A 17769-nucleotide genomic window follows, 5' to 3' on the forward strand; every position below is an offset into this window, starting at 1 on the left:
TTTCCCTCCGCCATGTCTTTAAAATACGAGTTTACCTAACACTAGTATTTTCAGTGGAGTTTCTGGAGTTCTGTTTTTCACACGGTTTTTATCTTGTTTTATGCTTGAACAACTAAATGACTGCTTAAGTTTATTTAACTGAAGGCATTTTATTGACATTACGAAATAGATGCTGTAAGAGAAACTTTATGAAATTGAAAATAGTCACATTAAGCCTTCAACAGAAGTTAATCATTGGCTGAAAAACACTAGCTGTGCTTTTCCGCTTGTTAAGACATACAAAATACTGTTTCCGTGTCCAAGCCGCTACTTGTTTGAAATGAAAAATATTCGTTTATGACCACTTTTTAGTCACATCACACATTAAAGTGAATTTTATATAAAATTAGTGTACACAATCAATCACTTTTTGGCCATCTGATTTTAGGCATGGGTGTATATTTAATACGATCGTGATTTTCGAAAGTAATGAGTCGCTTCGTAAATGTTTATTATTTTGATGAGTCTCCCCATACAGTTTGATATAGCGAGTAGATGCGGAAGCTGCTTCACATGACATCACACTTAAGCGGATACCCCTTTCCACAGAGTAAACAAACTCAATAAAATGGATCTCATGGAGCCCTAAAAATTATTTTCTAAATGTGTGCAATTTACTTTCCTTAGACTACCAGTTTTAGGATTTAACACTAATTTATGATCAAAAACATTAATTAAATTAATAAAAATGTCATTTAAATTAATTAATTTTTTCAAAATTAATATTTTTTTTTTTTCAAATAAGACGCCGCTCAACAGAAACTTAAATTTTGGATTGAAAATGGCTTCATTGTACATGGTTAATAAACTGGTATGTTTAAATTAAAGACTGTAAAAAAATTACACTGTAAAAAATATATTACACTTTTCCATACTGTTTTTTTTTTAACCGTTTATGCTTTCGAATTGCATTGTGGGAATTTAATCTTTCCAAAGTGACTTTTATTAACATTTCTAATAGTACAAAACACAGGTGTCAAACTCAGTTCCTGGAGGGCCGCAGCTCTGCAGTTTAGTTTTCACCCTAATTAAACACACCTAATCAAACTAAATCCTACAGGCTTGTTTTAAACCTATAGGTAAGTGTTTGACAACCCTGGTTTAAAGTGATATATTGTCTGAGTTGGTGTTGCCAGTCATTTTAAATTATTAAAATGTCAATAAAAGTTACTTTACTAAACTGTAGAGTTAAAATTTCAACATCAAAAGTCGGAGCAGAAATCAAGGCCTATAATGTAATTCACAACTGTAAATAAACAGAAAACACTTGTGAATCACAAAATATAAAAACAATATGAAAAATATTTGATTTGGAAGTAGTCTCATGAAGATCTTTCATGTTCAACCTGTATTTAACAGCAGCTTTTCAAATCAAAAGCTGGTAAAGTCAGCACTAGAGATGACTTTTGTGTGTTCACACCCTCAAAAAGCAAGCATGACAGACGATGAAAACATTGAGTTTAGTGTACAAAATAAAACTGCATTATCCATTCCCATAAACAGTAAGATCATAAATTTATTAGCAACATTCACTGACTGGCTGTGGACTGCTAGATTAATCCATAGAGTAAAAACGCCCGGAGCTCATTGCTGTAAAAATTTCAATAAAATTTCAATATGCTATTGTTTATCACGCAGCTGCTACTACAGATGCAAACGGTTAACTCTGGGTCAGCAATTGCAGATCTGAATGCCTGCTGTGATCATATTTCACAAAGGTTTAATAAACGTAGCCGAATCAATGTCATTTAGGAATAAGACTGTGTGTGGGTGTTTGAACAAAGATTGCAATCTTTAATAAAAAAACATGCAGCTCTACTTCATATTTGAAACCAGCAATCACAAATCCACATGACCTGCATAACTGCTAGTAGCATCAAATTTCATCAGCATGCAAATGTCTAATATAGCCGTTATATTTTTTTTAAACAAATTACAAGGCGAGGACTGTAAAAAGGACAGCAGTAAAAACATCAGAAAATGAATTTGTTTACAAACTTGATGTTAATCCTAGCCTGTGCTTTCAGATATTTTAAATGCACAAAATACATCTGTCGATACGTTGATAATTTATAATAACTTTGCGTATTTTAGGGTGCTTTCATACCTAGACATTTGTTGCAGAACCTGGTGCACATGGCCCTTTAGCTTGGTTCATTAGGGTTTATGTGAAACCACAATAGCGCTCTGATCCACACCAAAACAATCAACCCGAGATCACCTGAACCAGGTTGTCTCGGCTGAAACTAAAGGCTGATTTATACTTTTGCGTCGAGTGATCACCGTGACCCACAGCGCATGCCTTGGACATAGCCATGCAATTAAACGCTAGTTGGCAGTAGGTTATGTCACTCTATATAGAGTTTCTTTGTGTTTTTTTTTCTGAATGCTACCTTAAATGTACAAGTAGCTAAACCTCGCTCAATTAGAGGTGGTAACCAGCAGATGCGCAACAACTTTAATCATAAGGTAAATGCAAAACAAAGCTTTTATTTGGAGCTCCTTCACAGGACTAGACACTTGTAAACTATCTCTCTCTTAGCGCTGGCTTCTCTCAGCACTGCCCACACTTGTCACAGATACCAAGCCGACCAATCACAGAGGTTGCGCTACACAAAGTTGCAATGTGTAGTTCCATTTTTTGAGAGGTGCAGTGCCTGACGCGAAGGCTGCGTCAGTCCATACGTGTTCGCTTGACGCAAAAGTATAAATCAGCATAAACTCTAGAGCGTTTTGGTTGAAGCAAGCAATACCATCCAACCAACATAAATAAATATCTAAGAAGGGCGAATAATAAGTAGTGATACGATTCCCACCAGAAAAAACACCTTTATATTCGACATAAAATGCATGCTGACTATCTGACCTATTAAAAAAATATGCATTATACTATTAACTTTTTAGGTTAACTCTGATATAGAACAGATATGTATTTTTTTTACAACCCTTGACAATAGAAACAAGACTGTGTATGATAAACTCTTAGCTCTCATTTATATTTGGTGATGTGGTTGACAGTTTAAAATGAAAGCTTATGTCTCATTTCTCAGTCATGAATTAAGTGAAGTTTTTAAACTAATTTCGAGAGGAGCACGTGATATAATTGACTGCAGCTGGCCACCTATCTACACTCATTAGTTAGAAAATCAGATTTATCCTAACTCACTATAAGTAGCCTAGCTAGATATTACTCCCTTATCTTCGTTTTCCGAAGAAACCCCCCATCCACCTCCATCTCCTCCTTTTCTCCTTTACAAAAAAGGGGAGCTCTCGAGAACCACCTGATCTCGTACTCCCCTCACATGCTCTATGGACCTGGCGGGAGCCCTAGGCTCAACTATCTCCGAGCTCAGGGTTCTCTCCCGGGACAGCATGCCAAACCTGCTTACAGTTGTTAAGCAATATCTTAGTGTGAACTCTTGAAAATAATGACGTATGACAGTTGAGCAGAATCCCGGAAAGTAAACCAAACTCTATGCAATGGGAGGAGAGTTTACTTGCAAGTGACTTGTTTTAACTATTTTGATCCATGTAGAAACTTTGCTGTGTGAAAGCCAACTGCCCCGAGAACAAAAAAAACAACAACATTGTAACTATTTAAATCCCTGTTTCGGAACAAAACAATCAATCTACTGCTGTGAAAGCATCCTTATTAGGGCTGGGATAAACCGAATCAAGCATAGATTCTTGGATGGAGTCACGGTTTTCTTTGGAACTGAGATTTAGCTTAGTTTTTAACAGCAGATGGAATTCCAAAAAGTTCAGAATCTATGCAGAATCATTTCTCAATTTGCAATGCATTATTTATTATAGCCCTAGCAATACATTTTTCACAGACTATAGAATATACAAGACATGTCACTTGTATAGTTTTGAATAGAGAAACGTGTAGCGGCTAATGTAACGACTTAAGCTGCACCTTCTAGTACAAGAGCCAATCATCAATCGCTATAGACTGAGGATTCTCCGGAGCTCGAACCAGACGCGAGTTTCTGCAGATTTAGTGTGATTTGAGTGTCTAGAAATTAAACCAAAGAGACAGTTGTTGTTTAATCTTATAGGTGAATCCTAATTTAAAAATGTAATCATAAGCTTGGCAAGCAATATTTGGAGAATTTGAGGCTTTCCCACTCAAACAAAATGCCTGAGCACACTGCCCAATAGGTGTTTCAAAGATGGCTACCGAGTGAATTGACTCGACTTAAAGGGACTTTGATTTTATTCAAAACCCATTAATCAGGAGGTTTATTGGAGGAGCATACTCCATTATTCTGTACACATAGCTCACTTGTTCCTAATATAAATCAGTTGAAACAATTGACGATTGCTCTACACAGTTTATCGAAACATTTTGGACAACTGACATATGACTATTTTGTACGTTTCAGCTCATTAACATCCATGACTCTTCCAAATAAGGTAAAACCAGAGCTTTCATTCTAGGGGCAATTACTTTGCATCTAAATGAGCCTGAAAAACACTTGTGGGTTTTTTTTTTTTGCACTAACACAAGCCACATACCTTCTCTGTAGACATCAGAGAACAATTTCAACAAACCGTGTATAAAAGCATTCAATAGCACCTTTAAAAATACCCATATCTTAACATGCTGAATCACTGGCAAGTGTTAGCAGGCTGGAATCCAAGACTAAGCCCGATCTGCGCCCAGGAAACCAATAACCCAGAAAGACCAGCATCCCAACCTCTTACAATGAGCACTCGCTCTCACAGTTAAAAGCTTCTCAACATGCATATGACTAACAGAGCTGGAAAATCAATCTGAGCCAATGCACGGCTGCCAGCAAAAAAAAGAAAAACCCCTCCTGCATGTCGAAGTAGATTACTGAAAGACAGCACACAATAGCTTGAGTGGTGTGAATGGCACACTCGAGAGAACATGCGCAAACAAAAGGTAAACACTGTGAATCACAAGAATCGAGCTAAATAAGAGGCACAAACAAATGGATTTAATTCTTAAAAATGCAATCAGTCAGTTACATCACAGACGATTTGAATGCTCTCCAACGGCACAATAAGGCAGTGAAAAATAGGACTAAAAAGGATTGACGGGAATTACGCAATCAGAGACGCAACAGAAGCTAAAAAACCCATCTTTCATTCAGAGCAGAAGACAAATGTGCAGACCTATTCACATATTTCTACAGCTATTATATTACATAAACAAAACTAAAACATTACTTGAATTAAAAAGGCACAGACTTCAGTTAAATTCAGCACTGGTCAGTCAAACAGAGCACTGCCTCAATACATCATATGCAATATAGTGCAACAGTCAGGTTTCAGAGGTAAGATCACCATTCCTTTTCTCCAACGAAAGATTTTTTTCTTATCCATTTATTTTAAATAACTGCTCTTTATTTAAAGGTTTATTATATGTAAGGGTGTCACGATCCTCCAAATCCTCGATTCGATTACATTTTCGATTCTAAAGTCACGATTCGATTTTCGATTATAAATAATTAATTAATTAATAACAAATTAATTATTTGTAGCCTACCGTTTAAACTACCTGACTTGCATGGTCTTTGTTTTACCCATAAACAAATCATACATAAATGAATAAAGGTAAGTTACACACATAATTGCCACCTGTCAATCACTTTTTCTGCGGCACTCGTGAATAGGCAGTGATCTGTGTCGTTATAATGGCGTCGGTAAAAAAGGCGCACAACCAACAGGAACCAGCCAACAGTATCTGATGTGTTCGCTAAAATGACGAAGTACTTGTGTGAAAGTAAAAGATGGAAGCAGTCTACTGACTCGCTGACTGCCTTGACCCGCTGTCTCGAGCGCACGACAATGTGCGTGCGTCTGTGTCTGAATGAGTGTGTGTGGTCACGTGATGTGCGTTTTCAGCCGTAGAGAGGAAGGAGGGCTGCTCAGAAATGCTACACGCCAAAGTGGATGTGGATCGTTGTCGTTCTACAATGCCATTTAAAAACAAAGACATATTAGTGTAAACAGGGCCTGAGTGTGTATTTTTCACGAGCGGATTTGCAACGGGTGGGGGCCGGAGGATCGCGATGCGCCCATCGTCTATCATCCCAACCGTAATACGTACATAGCAGAGCTTGCAAACTGTGTTTTTTGTCGACAACACGAATGTTGTCAACATAACTAACTGGAAATCCAAAATACTTCCACACCGGCGACTTCATTGAAAGAGGGGAGGATTTAAGCTCTGTCGACGGGTGTCCTGCGTCTGCAGTTTAACAAGCACTTCAACAAGCCTGTTTTTTTCCCGCTTGGCAAGCCAAGCTAACGTGACATGGAGGCGGGGCAGCATTGACGATTCTATTTTTTGATTCGATAATCGAAGTTGAGCATAAATTTCGATCGATTTCGATTAAAAATCGAAATCGTGACACCCTTAATTATATGTAAGCTCTGAAGTCGATTGTATATGATTAAGTTGAACTTATTTGTTCACATTAAAACCAACCCATTTTTAAAACAATGGTTTAATAGTACATTTTCCCCAGAAATTCTGCATTGTCCATGATGCTCTACGAAAACAATCCCACCAATCAGAATAGCAATGAAGCACATCAAAATATCTTTAGCTTCGCTGACTATCAAAGCTCAAAATTACAAAATCCTTCAATGCTCTCAATACATATATACAAGTGCATATTTTCCAGTGACCTTGAAATGCATTTGCTCAACAGATAAATCAAATGTATCCATCATTTCATCATTTTTATTTCTTTCAATTCTTCATGGGATTGTAGTTCTTTCCCTCATTTCCTTGAAATTTTGCAATTCACACCATTGCTCATTTGTTGGGGTCAAAGCTCATTATGCTGTAACCTGAGCTATGTCTATGCTAATCCAGATCAATTTATAAACAGTGTTTGCTTAAAAAGGCTTCATGTCCACATTATAGTTTTCAATTCTTTCGGTCTACCACACGAAAACGTCTGAGAACGCTGTCGTTTAGTACTGTGCATGACTACAGACGTAATACGCTTTTACCTGTCATATCTGCATGCTGTTTTCAATTTACGTCTCTTTTAAACTGTGGTCTGCTTCCGCAATAAAACAATAGCTCCTAGAAAATAACCTTTGTCCTCTGAAAAGAGGCAATATGGAGAATGTAGTTTAGGTGTTCACACGTAGATATTCTTTGATAATAATAGCAGGTTTGGCATGCTGTCCCAGGAGAGAACTCTGAGCTCGGAGATAATTGAGCCCAGGGCTTCTGCCTGGTCAATGAGCACGAAGATAAACGAAAACAAGAGATTAGTTTTTACTCAGGCTACTTATAGTGAGTTTGGATTCATCTGATTGGCTAACTAATGGTTGTAGATGAGAGACCAGCTGCGATCAATCATATCACGTGCTCCTCTTGAAATTACTTTGTAAAACTTCACAAAGTGAAATTAATCTTGAATTAAGCCGTCAAAAAGGACATCCAAAATATTTGCTTTAAAATGTAGTCCATGTTAGCGGAATTGGTCAGTCACATGACTGCATGACATGACTAAAAGAAGTCTTTTTTTTTCCCCCAAAAGCTTAATTTTCAGTCAACACTGCAAAATGGCATCAAAAATGGTGCCAAAAGTGGCATTGTTTTCAATTGTATCCACTTTGGACTGCGCACATCATTTAAATTATCGCATTTTAGTGTTATGATTATGGCAAGCATTTGATATGTTTTTTTTTTTTTGGTTTGTTTCATAGCGAACAGTGTTGTGCATTAAAATAAATGTTTTACACTGTCAGTACAACATTTCTAGCTTATATAATCTTGAAAATGGGCTAATGCATGAGGGACTCTGGTCATTTAAATTTAAAATTGATTTTACCAGTGGAAAAAAAAATGGTCTAACAATAATGTTGTCAATGACAGTTTGAAAGTATGTTACAATAACTCAACTTTAGAATTATGAAAGGTAATATTCTGTTGGCATAACTTCACTGTGAACAAACAAACAGGACATGTTTGAAGTCTGTTTAAATCAACCATTCCAAGTCTATACAAAATTTAGCATTTTAACAAACAGTTGATCTACACAGGCCTAATATTATTGTTGTTTTACTATATAGTTAACTTAGAATTATAAGGTTCTATCTGACATTTGTCAAAATTGAGTTATTCACATATTCTTATTAAATGACAACTTGTGTACTTTGAGATGTTTTTATAAGTTGTTTACATTAGGAATTTTTATTTAAAACAAATAAAAAATGTTACACATACTGTTTGCTATATGGATTGCAAAAACTTTGAAGCTCAACATCTCAAAATCATTCAGAACGCAGATAGAACCTTAAAATTCCAAGGTGACTATGTTTGAGATTAACAATATTAATAGCCTACTCATATTAATCTATAGAATCGTGAGAAAATTGTGATCTTAAGCAAAATAAAAAAAAAAATTGTAATTGTCATTTTAGCCAGAATCATTTTGTTAACTAAAAATGGCCTCGAAATGATTTAAATGAAAACACAGTGTGGACGTGGCCTTAGATTATTTTTTGCTCAAAATGTGGGCTGGTACTACTAACTCACACTTTTGTAACTAACATAACTAACTTTGTAACATAACTAATAACTTAATAACTTTTCTTACTATTCAAGCGGTTCCAAAGTTTGAGATTTTCTTCTGTTGAACAACAACAAAAAACTCTTTTGAACCATGCTACAAAAAAGCAGATGCTCTACATAAAAATACTATGCAAGTAAATGGATATTTTCCCACACCAACAATCTTTTTTTTTTTCAAAATTTGTTCCCTAACTGGTAGAACAAGTCAAAGTTGAGTAAATGACCATTTTCATTTTTAAGTTACTCAAACAAGCAAGGACAAGAAATAAACCTTTAAACAAAAAAAAAACACTATATTCAGCTTTAGTGAGCAACAGCATCACAAGGAACAAAGTAGCATCATGCTGAATAAATGACGCCATTTCAAGGGATGTGCTTGTGTTTTATGAATGTGCAGAATGGAAATGGGCTAATGACACAGGCACGGTTGGCTGAGCCATTATATGTAAATGGTTTAGAAAACTATCCCAATAAAATTCAGAAAAGCCATTAGCAAACAGCAATGCCCCGTTTTGCTAATTAAATCTACTCATGCAAGTGGTGCAGTCCATTTTAGTCTCCACTCCAGATAGCCAACTCAACCCGGTGCTAACGAGAGCCAGTTTTTGAACATGCATATCGATGGCTATGTGCAGCTTTAAGAGGTGTTCACACTTTTAGATATTAAACAGCCGGAGGTTGTCAAGTCTCTGTGCTGTTGTTTGCTAGTAGGCGTTCCTACTGGACTGCAGCTTCCAACTGATTTAGGCCACTGACATCCTACACAAATATGCTGTCTCGCCAACACATAAAGTAACCAGGCACAGATTGTTGTGCGTTAATAGGCCACAGTAACAGACTACAAAGTAGAATCGGTTCTGCTCATGGATATCAAGTTAATATGCCAGCAAGATCCTCAATCAAAACTAAATATTAAATCTATCATATGAATTCACAAACTCTGTTCAGTAAAATATAGTGCAGATTAAGCTTTATACATGTATTGCTCAATCGTCTAATTGTATGCATTTGATTTACTCCTCATTTTATTAGATAACCATGATAAGCGCACAGTGTGCATTTCCAATTTTAAATTTAGGTGGAACCTAATGAAAGTGGATACTTTCATTAAAGAAAATAATGTGCTCATTTAACGATTTCCAAGTAATACATATAACAATTAATTGCCAGCTCTAAATTCATAATCTTGACAGGCCTAGTTAACATCTCAAGCCAAAAGCATTCATTTCATCACCCAGGCTCCTTGAAAACCAATCAATCATGAGTCTGCACTACAGGAAGTTGCATCAATCCGGTCAGATTAGATGTTGCTAGATCAGTGTTGTTCAGAATATGGATCAAACTCAATAGTATCAAACACAAATCAGTGTAATACGAAATAAAATGCAAACGACCAGAACGCTTATCCATTTGCATTGAATTGATCAAATAGTTATAATAATAATAATAATAATAATAAATACAATTTTCAATCCTAGCATGTTTACTATTGGAATACCGAACTAAAATCCTTATCCTTCTAATTTTATAAAATCAGAAATTGTGTGTTTGTACTAGTGTTGTCCGAATACTACTGTTGTCCCAATTAGGCATGGGATGATATCCGTTTTAAAAGTATACCACAGTTTGGAGAAGTCAAGATTTTTTCTTTTTTTTTATGTTTTATGTTTTTTTAGGACAACAGTCTCTCCAGCAGAAAAGATTTACAAAAATTGTAATGAAATCTGTGTTTTTGAAACAAATGAAGGCAGCAGAAGTCAATGATTCATTTGAATTATTCAGCCTGACAAGTTTACTGCTCCAAAATATTTTAAAAGTTTCTCAAAATAAATTATTTTGTGTTTAAAGGGGAAACGTGTTTGTTTTTTTTACCCAGTCATTTATTAAGAATATATTTTAGAGCAGTTATCACGGTACCATTCAATAGTGATATTTTTATCAAAGGTTAGCATATCGTCAGAATCATTTACTGGCCCATGCCTAGTCACGATACTGGTGAACATACTCAACAGCTCTTAAACGTTAGTTGGAAATGGACTTTTTTCAAATTTTATTACCAATTGATACCGAATATCTGAATCATGACAACACCAACGAACACGATACTGGAATTTCTAATAATATTTATATTATTCAATACAATTTTTGATGCTGTGTGGAGAAAATACATCAACATTGTAACCTCATCTCATTCCCTTCTGGTGAGAAGAGAGTGTGAAAGCACCAAACAGTATTGATAGACACTAACCAAAAGCATCATTTAAAATATATCAGTATCGATATAAGGCATGGATGGCTATAAGAGTCTGATGGTATGATAACTTTTGATAAAAAAAAAAAAATCACTGTTTGAAGATATTGTAATTACTGCTCTAAAATATATTATTTTTAAACAGCTGGGTAAAAAAAATTTAATCTAAAAAAAAATTAAATAAAATAATAAAACGTAAATAAAATAAATTGTACACATACCTGAGAAACAGTATAGCATAACATTTTGGCAGTTTTAAAACCTTGCCTTTTCCAAACCACAGTATACTTTAAAAAAACAGTAATCATCCCATGCCTAATCGATATACACATTTTTGACAACACTTCCTTCTACAAACTTTCTAAACACAAGTGATGCACTGAAAAAGCTATTACAGAAACACAGAAAGATTTCATTTGGCCAAAAAAAACAACAACAATAAAAACAACTGAAGTTCTGTAATTGCTTCAGGGTAAACTTTTTTTCTGATGTTGTTCCAAGTGACTAAACCATTTGCAGAACAGTTCACTGTGAACATGCCAACTTTCAATATTTCAGCCAAACAAATTTGACATTTCTATTCTAGAAGTATTTGTGGTCACAGTTAAGTGTGCCCACACAGCTGACAGGCTTACCTGTAGTTGCTACTTATCCACATTGTGTGAAAGCCACAGACACCACCACAGTCAAATGCATCACCACAGAAACACTCAAAAACACATCAAATATTCTGGCTTTAAAGTATTTGGGCGACACCGTTTCAGTTAGGAAAATTCATTGAATTGCTACTAAAACAAAATTCAGATTTACAGCACTGAAAGAAAATCATGACGGCAAGTGCAAACAACCCATAACCTTATAGTATGTCTCCTGGTTTGCATGAAGACGTACTTCCACTGAATGTCATTAATTTTAGCCTAGGAGGCAGGTTAAGGGTTTGTTTAAGCACACAGATAACACTGTTTGATCTCCCGTTCAGACTAATGAATGCAGAGCACCATGACCCTCAATATCAGCCGTTATTATTGTAAATCTGAAAATTGGGACCATACTGTGAAAGGATGTTCCTGCTGTTATTCTCTTGCAGCAAAACTGCTGAAATGCAAATCACACCTGCTTATACAATTACTGTGTTTAAGGAGTCTGACATGAGGAGATGCGTGACCATAAAGTTCCTGATTATGAATTTGACCTAAATTAATCCACTCTCATTTACCACCTTGAGACTTTATATAACAGTGTCATAAACAGGTGCGACTGCTGCTCTTAACGGAGCACATAAGGAAACACTAGACAGCGAAGCTAAATGTTGAAGAAAGGGAAGTAAATGCTTTTGAGTCTCGATTGGATGTAATTACCGCACAAGGGGTTTAACTCAAACCTTATGATTCATGAATGGATTAAACATTTTAGCGCTAAAAATACACCATTAGTCCTAAAGCAGAAGTTAAAAGCTTGAATGTGACAGCTCGGTGGATCAAGAGTATTACACTTATCGGCAAATCTGACAGTGTTATGAAACAGAGATTTTTTTTCTCTTTTTAATGAATAATCCCCAACGGCAAACATTAAACGTACCAGGACATGATGTTACAGTACAGCAAGTCGTCTTAAAACTTGATTATTATGGTTTTGTTTACAAAGATTTCTTTTTAATGACTGTTCCATTATATTTATGTAGTGCTGCGGCAACTATTGTAAACTCCTGCCAATTCAAGTTTTACCATTTACTAATAAGAAGCAATTACTATTTAAATATTTACAAGTTCCTGTTTTAGTTCCTGCTACAGATATCCACTTTTAGTGTACACCACCATCATAATAACAGCCAATAACTGAATTCAAACTTAAATTAATGATGTTAGTCGGCTTTTAATCATTAATGGATTGCTAGCAATTAACAATGACAAACAGCGATTCATATTAAGAATCTGTGATCCAACTGCAAGTAATTCCTTTGTTCATTTTTAACATTCATCAATACTCATTAGATAATAAAACTTATTTGTTTTACTCATTATTTATATAGTGCAAAATAACTATTCTGTTGATGCAGGTTAATGCAAATTTCACACTAGAGCAGAGTTGCCCAAACTAGGGGCCACAGGCCAAGGTTGGCCCATGGTAACCTTTAATTTAGCCCACCATGCAAACAGAGAAGAGAGTGAGGGTTAATAGCTTTAATAAACATTGTTTTATTTTAAGCTAGAAAAAAATAATTTGATTAAAGGTTTCAATTATATGTTGTAAATTATTATTATTAATATTTAATAAATATCCAGTTGCTCAACGGATACACCACAACTCAAAAGTCCTTAGTGAGCAAATCAAGTCAAAGGCAGGTGCTGCTTGACTAGTATATTTAGCATTAAACTTCATTGTGTTAGAAATGGAATTCTTATGTCTTCATTAATTTAGGTTAATTATAAAGTGTTCAAGGAATATATAATGCATTACTTAATCGGATTAAAGTCATGTTTTTTTTTATTAATTTTAAAATAAATTACCCATGGCGACCTTATTATACAGCTTGACACATTTACCTTTGGCCCACGACTCGAAATCAGGTTTGGTATTTTGCCCTTCATAACAAAACATTCGGACACTATGGTGATGTATTAAGGTATTAACAAGGGCTGCATGATATTGGAAAAATGTGATCATACCATATATTATTTTTCTGCGATAAATATTGCGATATAAATAGAGTTTTACAAGATAGATTGGATAGCATTATTTGACGGTTTTCGAAGAGTCCATTAGAGTTCAGCTATAGAAATTGAATAAATCGCAATGAGACAATTCGTCTTATTTCTGGTCCAACTATCAATAAATTCTTAGATCAAGTAAAAATATTGTTTTGTTTCAGAAAAATTAAGTCAAAATGAAGAGTTTTGCTTTAAAACAAAATAAATTATATGTTAGTGGGATAGGTAAAATTACATATTGTTAATAAAATACAATGTATATTAGATGTAATGTAATTTGATTTTAAAATTATTTTGTTAATAACTTGGACTGGAAACAATACACAATTATTTTTTTGTTGTTGCATAAAGCGTATACATTCAATATAAATGCAGTAAATTAATACAATTCATGCTCCTGGTCAACTATTGCCCAGCAAACTAATTCAGACTTAACATTGCATACCTTGCGACGTGACTATTGCAGATCCGCACATTGCAATAAACAATACATTGTGCAGCCCTAGCATCAACTATCATTTCTAAATAATACTGCATTGATGTCTATTACCACTTACTAATCATCATAGGAAGTACTTCTTGTTAAAAGCAACTAAATTTGTCATAATCGGCCAACAAGGACGATTTTTAGTCCATCTACGAGTATTTACTTGTGTAAATGTATAATTATTCAATTTTTTAATTCATTTCCCATTTATTATTGTGATATAATAATAATAATAATAATAATAAAATGCTCTTATTTACTTACACAATTTGTTAAGTAATATGTTGTCTTTAAGTAGAAATATTATATATATATATATATATATATAGACTTGCTGTTTATCAAGTATTAATATTATTAAATATTTATCAAATATTATTTATTAAGTGGATCTAATTGGATTGGCATTGTAAACATTAAATAAAATGTAAAAATGTATTTTTATTTTATATATTAAGTTTTTAGTTATGATGATTCCACACAAAGCCAGTTTTTTTTTTTTTTACAAAATTCTCAGCAGAAAGAGAAATGTCCACAGATTATGTCTGGCCTTAGTCATAAGTAACTGTAGACACTACCACTTGAACTTCAAGTAACTAGCAGCTAAAGGAGTACTTAAAGAATATATATTAGTGATAAATTGATTTAGTTTCTAACAATAAGCAATATAAACAAATAGAAATCTACATTAAATGTGTGATCCAATAGAGACTCATAGTAAAAAGCCACTATTGTACAGTTACAGCAAATTTATCACTGGATATGTTAAAGACATCAATCCTGACTAGTGATAGTTTTAACACTTACTAAACAAGTACTTACTTGTAATATAACTGCGGCTACTCAAACAGTTATTTCCTCTTCCAGGTTTACCAGAACTAATTGACTACACACTAGATCTTGTGTGTATCCCACTTACAAGCCATTGTACTCGTGACTAGTAGACCAGTAACAAGTCATGAATTTGTAATGGTGAATAGTTACTAGGACTATTATATTATATTAGCTTAGTTACATTTGAATTTAATGATAAGAAACAGTAACAACAATGCATTACAGCACATCTTAAGAAATAAAGGATTTTAAAAAGCAGCATAATATAAGAAATAACACTCAAAAGTTTGAATTTTCTGATCATTTGCTTCATTTTGGATTTTCAGGAAACCTTGCATTAGATCTCAGAAGATAATCATTTTGTAATAAAACAGCACATTACTATATCGTAACAACTATCACAATTTCGTTTATGGAGAATTATATATTTAAAAAAAAAAAGAAGATGGAGGGCAGCTGCCATGCGGTTACGTGTCAAAATTGTCAAGCATGGACGCAAAGCAAGACACTAAACGCTTCCTGAAACAATTACAGTCGGATGAAAGAAGGATCGCGGAGGCTTTGTGCAGCCCGCACTGACAGTTCATTGACGGCGAGAAAAACCGCGCATTACACACGCAAACGTCAGCTGATAAATGCGCCACAACCCGCCCGCCTTGATACTCACCAAGGGTCAAACTCGTGAATGATGCTCTCGAAGCGAATAACTGCGAAAAGTCGCGAGCTGAACCCTGCCAGCCAGGCCAGAAAGAGAATGGTGAACGACAGCAAAGACTGCCATCCCGCCGGCTGCGTCAGTCCTCCGGAAAGGCCTCCTCCGCTGCATCCAGCCGGGGAGTTGGGTCGTCCGTTCCCGGAGACCGAACCTCCGGCGTTGGAGCTCGCTTTGTGCTTGCAGTCGGAGGCGGTGTGGTGCTCCGCCATGTTCTGGAGGATTTGGTTAGGAAAGCACTTCCCACCGCCACGCACCCCTCTATCCACCAACCCGCTCCCTCCGCGGCGCCAATATTTCTGCGCAACCAGGCCTTCGCTCCAATTGCAGATATACGGCGTTGCGTGATCACGATCGGGATTTATTTGCAGCAGAATCCGCGTTTGAGTGGCATGCTAACCGGCTTGTACCACTCAGCAGCACAGCACACGAGATCCACGGGCAGTGGTTGGGGGGGGGAGACAGGGCGGATCTGCTCCTAACAGCAGGAAGAGCCTTCAGCCTCTCATAGCGGGACAGGTAGAACAAGGCGGGTCGTCCGCGCGACGGCTTCAGCCAATAAGCTGCCTTCAAACCACTGACAGCAGCCAATCAGATCGTGCAGAGCCTGGAACGTTGACAAACACAAACGGAAAAACGATGACGGGAGATGGGCCAATGCTGTGTTTGGACTCCGGTTATGGACAGTCGTTTGGGCCAATCGGTATAAAGAACATTCGTGGCGCTGTACCGTGAAGGACCAATGAAATAAATGAATTTTGCGTAAAAAAAACTCCCTGTGCTGCCTCCTTTGCACAGGCCACTACGCAAGCGATATTTTTATGCGGATGTCAAGAGATGGATTTGACATGACGATGTATATCACATTATATGGCGTGATTAACGCATCAAAACAAACAAACAAGTTTATTTAATCACCTCCATGTTGTTCCGTCGGATATGTTATGCATTAAATGGATAGTTCACATCAGAAATGGAAATGTAGACTACTCTCCCTCAAGTGTTGCAAATACATTCAAAGTTTCTTGTTTTTTTTTCTTTTTAGCACAAAAGAAAATATTTTGAAGAATGTTGGAAACATCAAACATTGACTTGGTAGAAAAAAAATCAGCATTCTTTTAGACAGTAGCATGTCAATTTTTATTTTCAACAGAAAGACAATAGTTTGAAACAAATTAAAGGTAATTAATCATAGAATTTTATTTTTTAGGTGAACAATCACATTAATGTTATATTAAAAAAGTAACCAACTTCTTGGATAACAACAGGGAGTTCATTAGCATTTTATAAAAATATATATGGGTCATTCATTCAGTCATTCATTCATTTTCTTTTCGGATTAGTCCCTTTATTAATCTGGGGTCGCCACAGCAGAATGAACTGCCAATTTATCCAGCACTTATTTTACACAGCGGATGCCCATACACACTCATTCACTCTCATACACTATGGAAAATTTACCCTACCCAATTCACGTGTACCGCATGTCTTTGGACTTTGGGGAAAACAGGAGCACCAGGAGGAAATCCAATGCAGGGAAAACAAACAAACTCCACACAGTAATGCCAGCTGACCCAGCTGAAGCTTGAACCACCGCATCGCCTGATATAGGGTCTTAACCAACTAAATATAATCGGTTTCAGCATATTTGCACTGTAGAGGTAGCAGTAAAAAAATTGTATCATCTGGAGTTTAGATGGACATGCAGGGATGGACTTAATCAATAAGCGAGGTAAGCAGCCGCTTAGGGCCCTAGTAAATTAGGGGCCTCGACCCATGCCAAAAATTGATCATTAATAATCTATTAATCTAAATTAACCATAAAGCTCATTTCAAAATTTTCTGTCATATGTTGTAAAATCTGTTTGCAACCAAACATTTTAATGTTATTACTTCTTTTTAAAACTGGGGGCCCTCATGAATAGTAGAACGTTCCTTACGTAGCCTACTGCACATGCAAATATTAACATCTAATCACACATTTGGCTTATTAACTGTACAAATCGTTAGTTTGTGAACCTGTTTTTTTTATTTGTGAATTTATTGAATTAAATTTTTACATTAAGAAGATAAAGGTTACACTTAAAATATATTTTTAACATTTTAAATTGTTAGTTTAAATATTAGCAGTTTATTTACAAAACAAACAAAAACAAATATACAGAG

The 17769-nt window shown here is 35.5% G+C and overlaps 1 protein-coding gene and 1 long non-coding RNA gene across 4 annotated transcripts in view; one reads left to right on the forward strand and one right to left on the reverse strand.

Moving 5' to 3' along the window:
* The window catches only part of stt3b (STT3 oligosaccharyltransferase complex catalytic subunit B), a 98560-nt gene extending 82466 nt beyond the window's left edge, over positions 1 to 16094 (reverse strand). For 2 of the 3 annotated variants that reach the window (XM_087285200.1, XM_088651214.1), the window contains exon 1: positions 15559 to 16083. Coding sequence is in view for 1 of the 3 variants with exons in the window: in NM_001328161.2 (NP_001315090.1) it covers positions 15559 to 15815 (257 nt within the window). In the remaining 2 variants the exon portion in view is untranslated. 3 annotated transcript variants of the gene reach the window in all.
* LOC147840371 (uncharacterized) lies at positions 2980 to 10002 on the forward strand. The gene is made up of 4 exons (XR_015512001.1): positions 2980 to 5441; positions 6446 to 6978; positions 7019 to 8127; positions 8347 to 10002. It is a non-coding gene; the product is annotated as an uncharacterized LOC147840371 (long non-coding RNA).
* Positions 16095 to 17769: the final 1675 nt, after the last annotated feature.

This window comes from Danio rerio, chromosome 16, assembly GCF_052040795.2.
Source record: "Danio rerio strain M-AB ecotype USA chromosome 16, GRCz13ab, whole genome shotgun sequence".
NCBI lineage: Eukaryota > Metazoa > Chordata > Actinopteri > Cypriniformes > Danionidae > Danio > Danio rerio.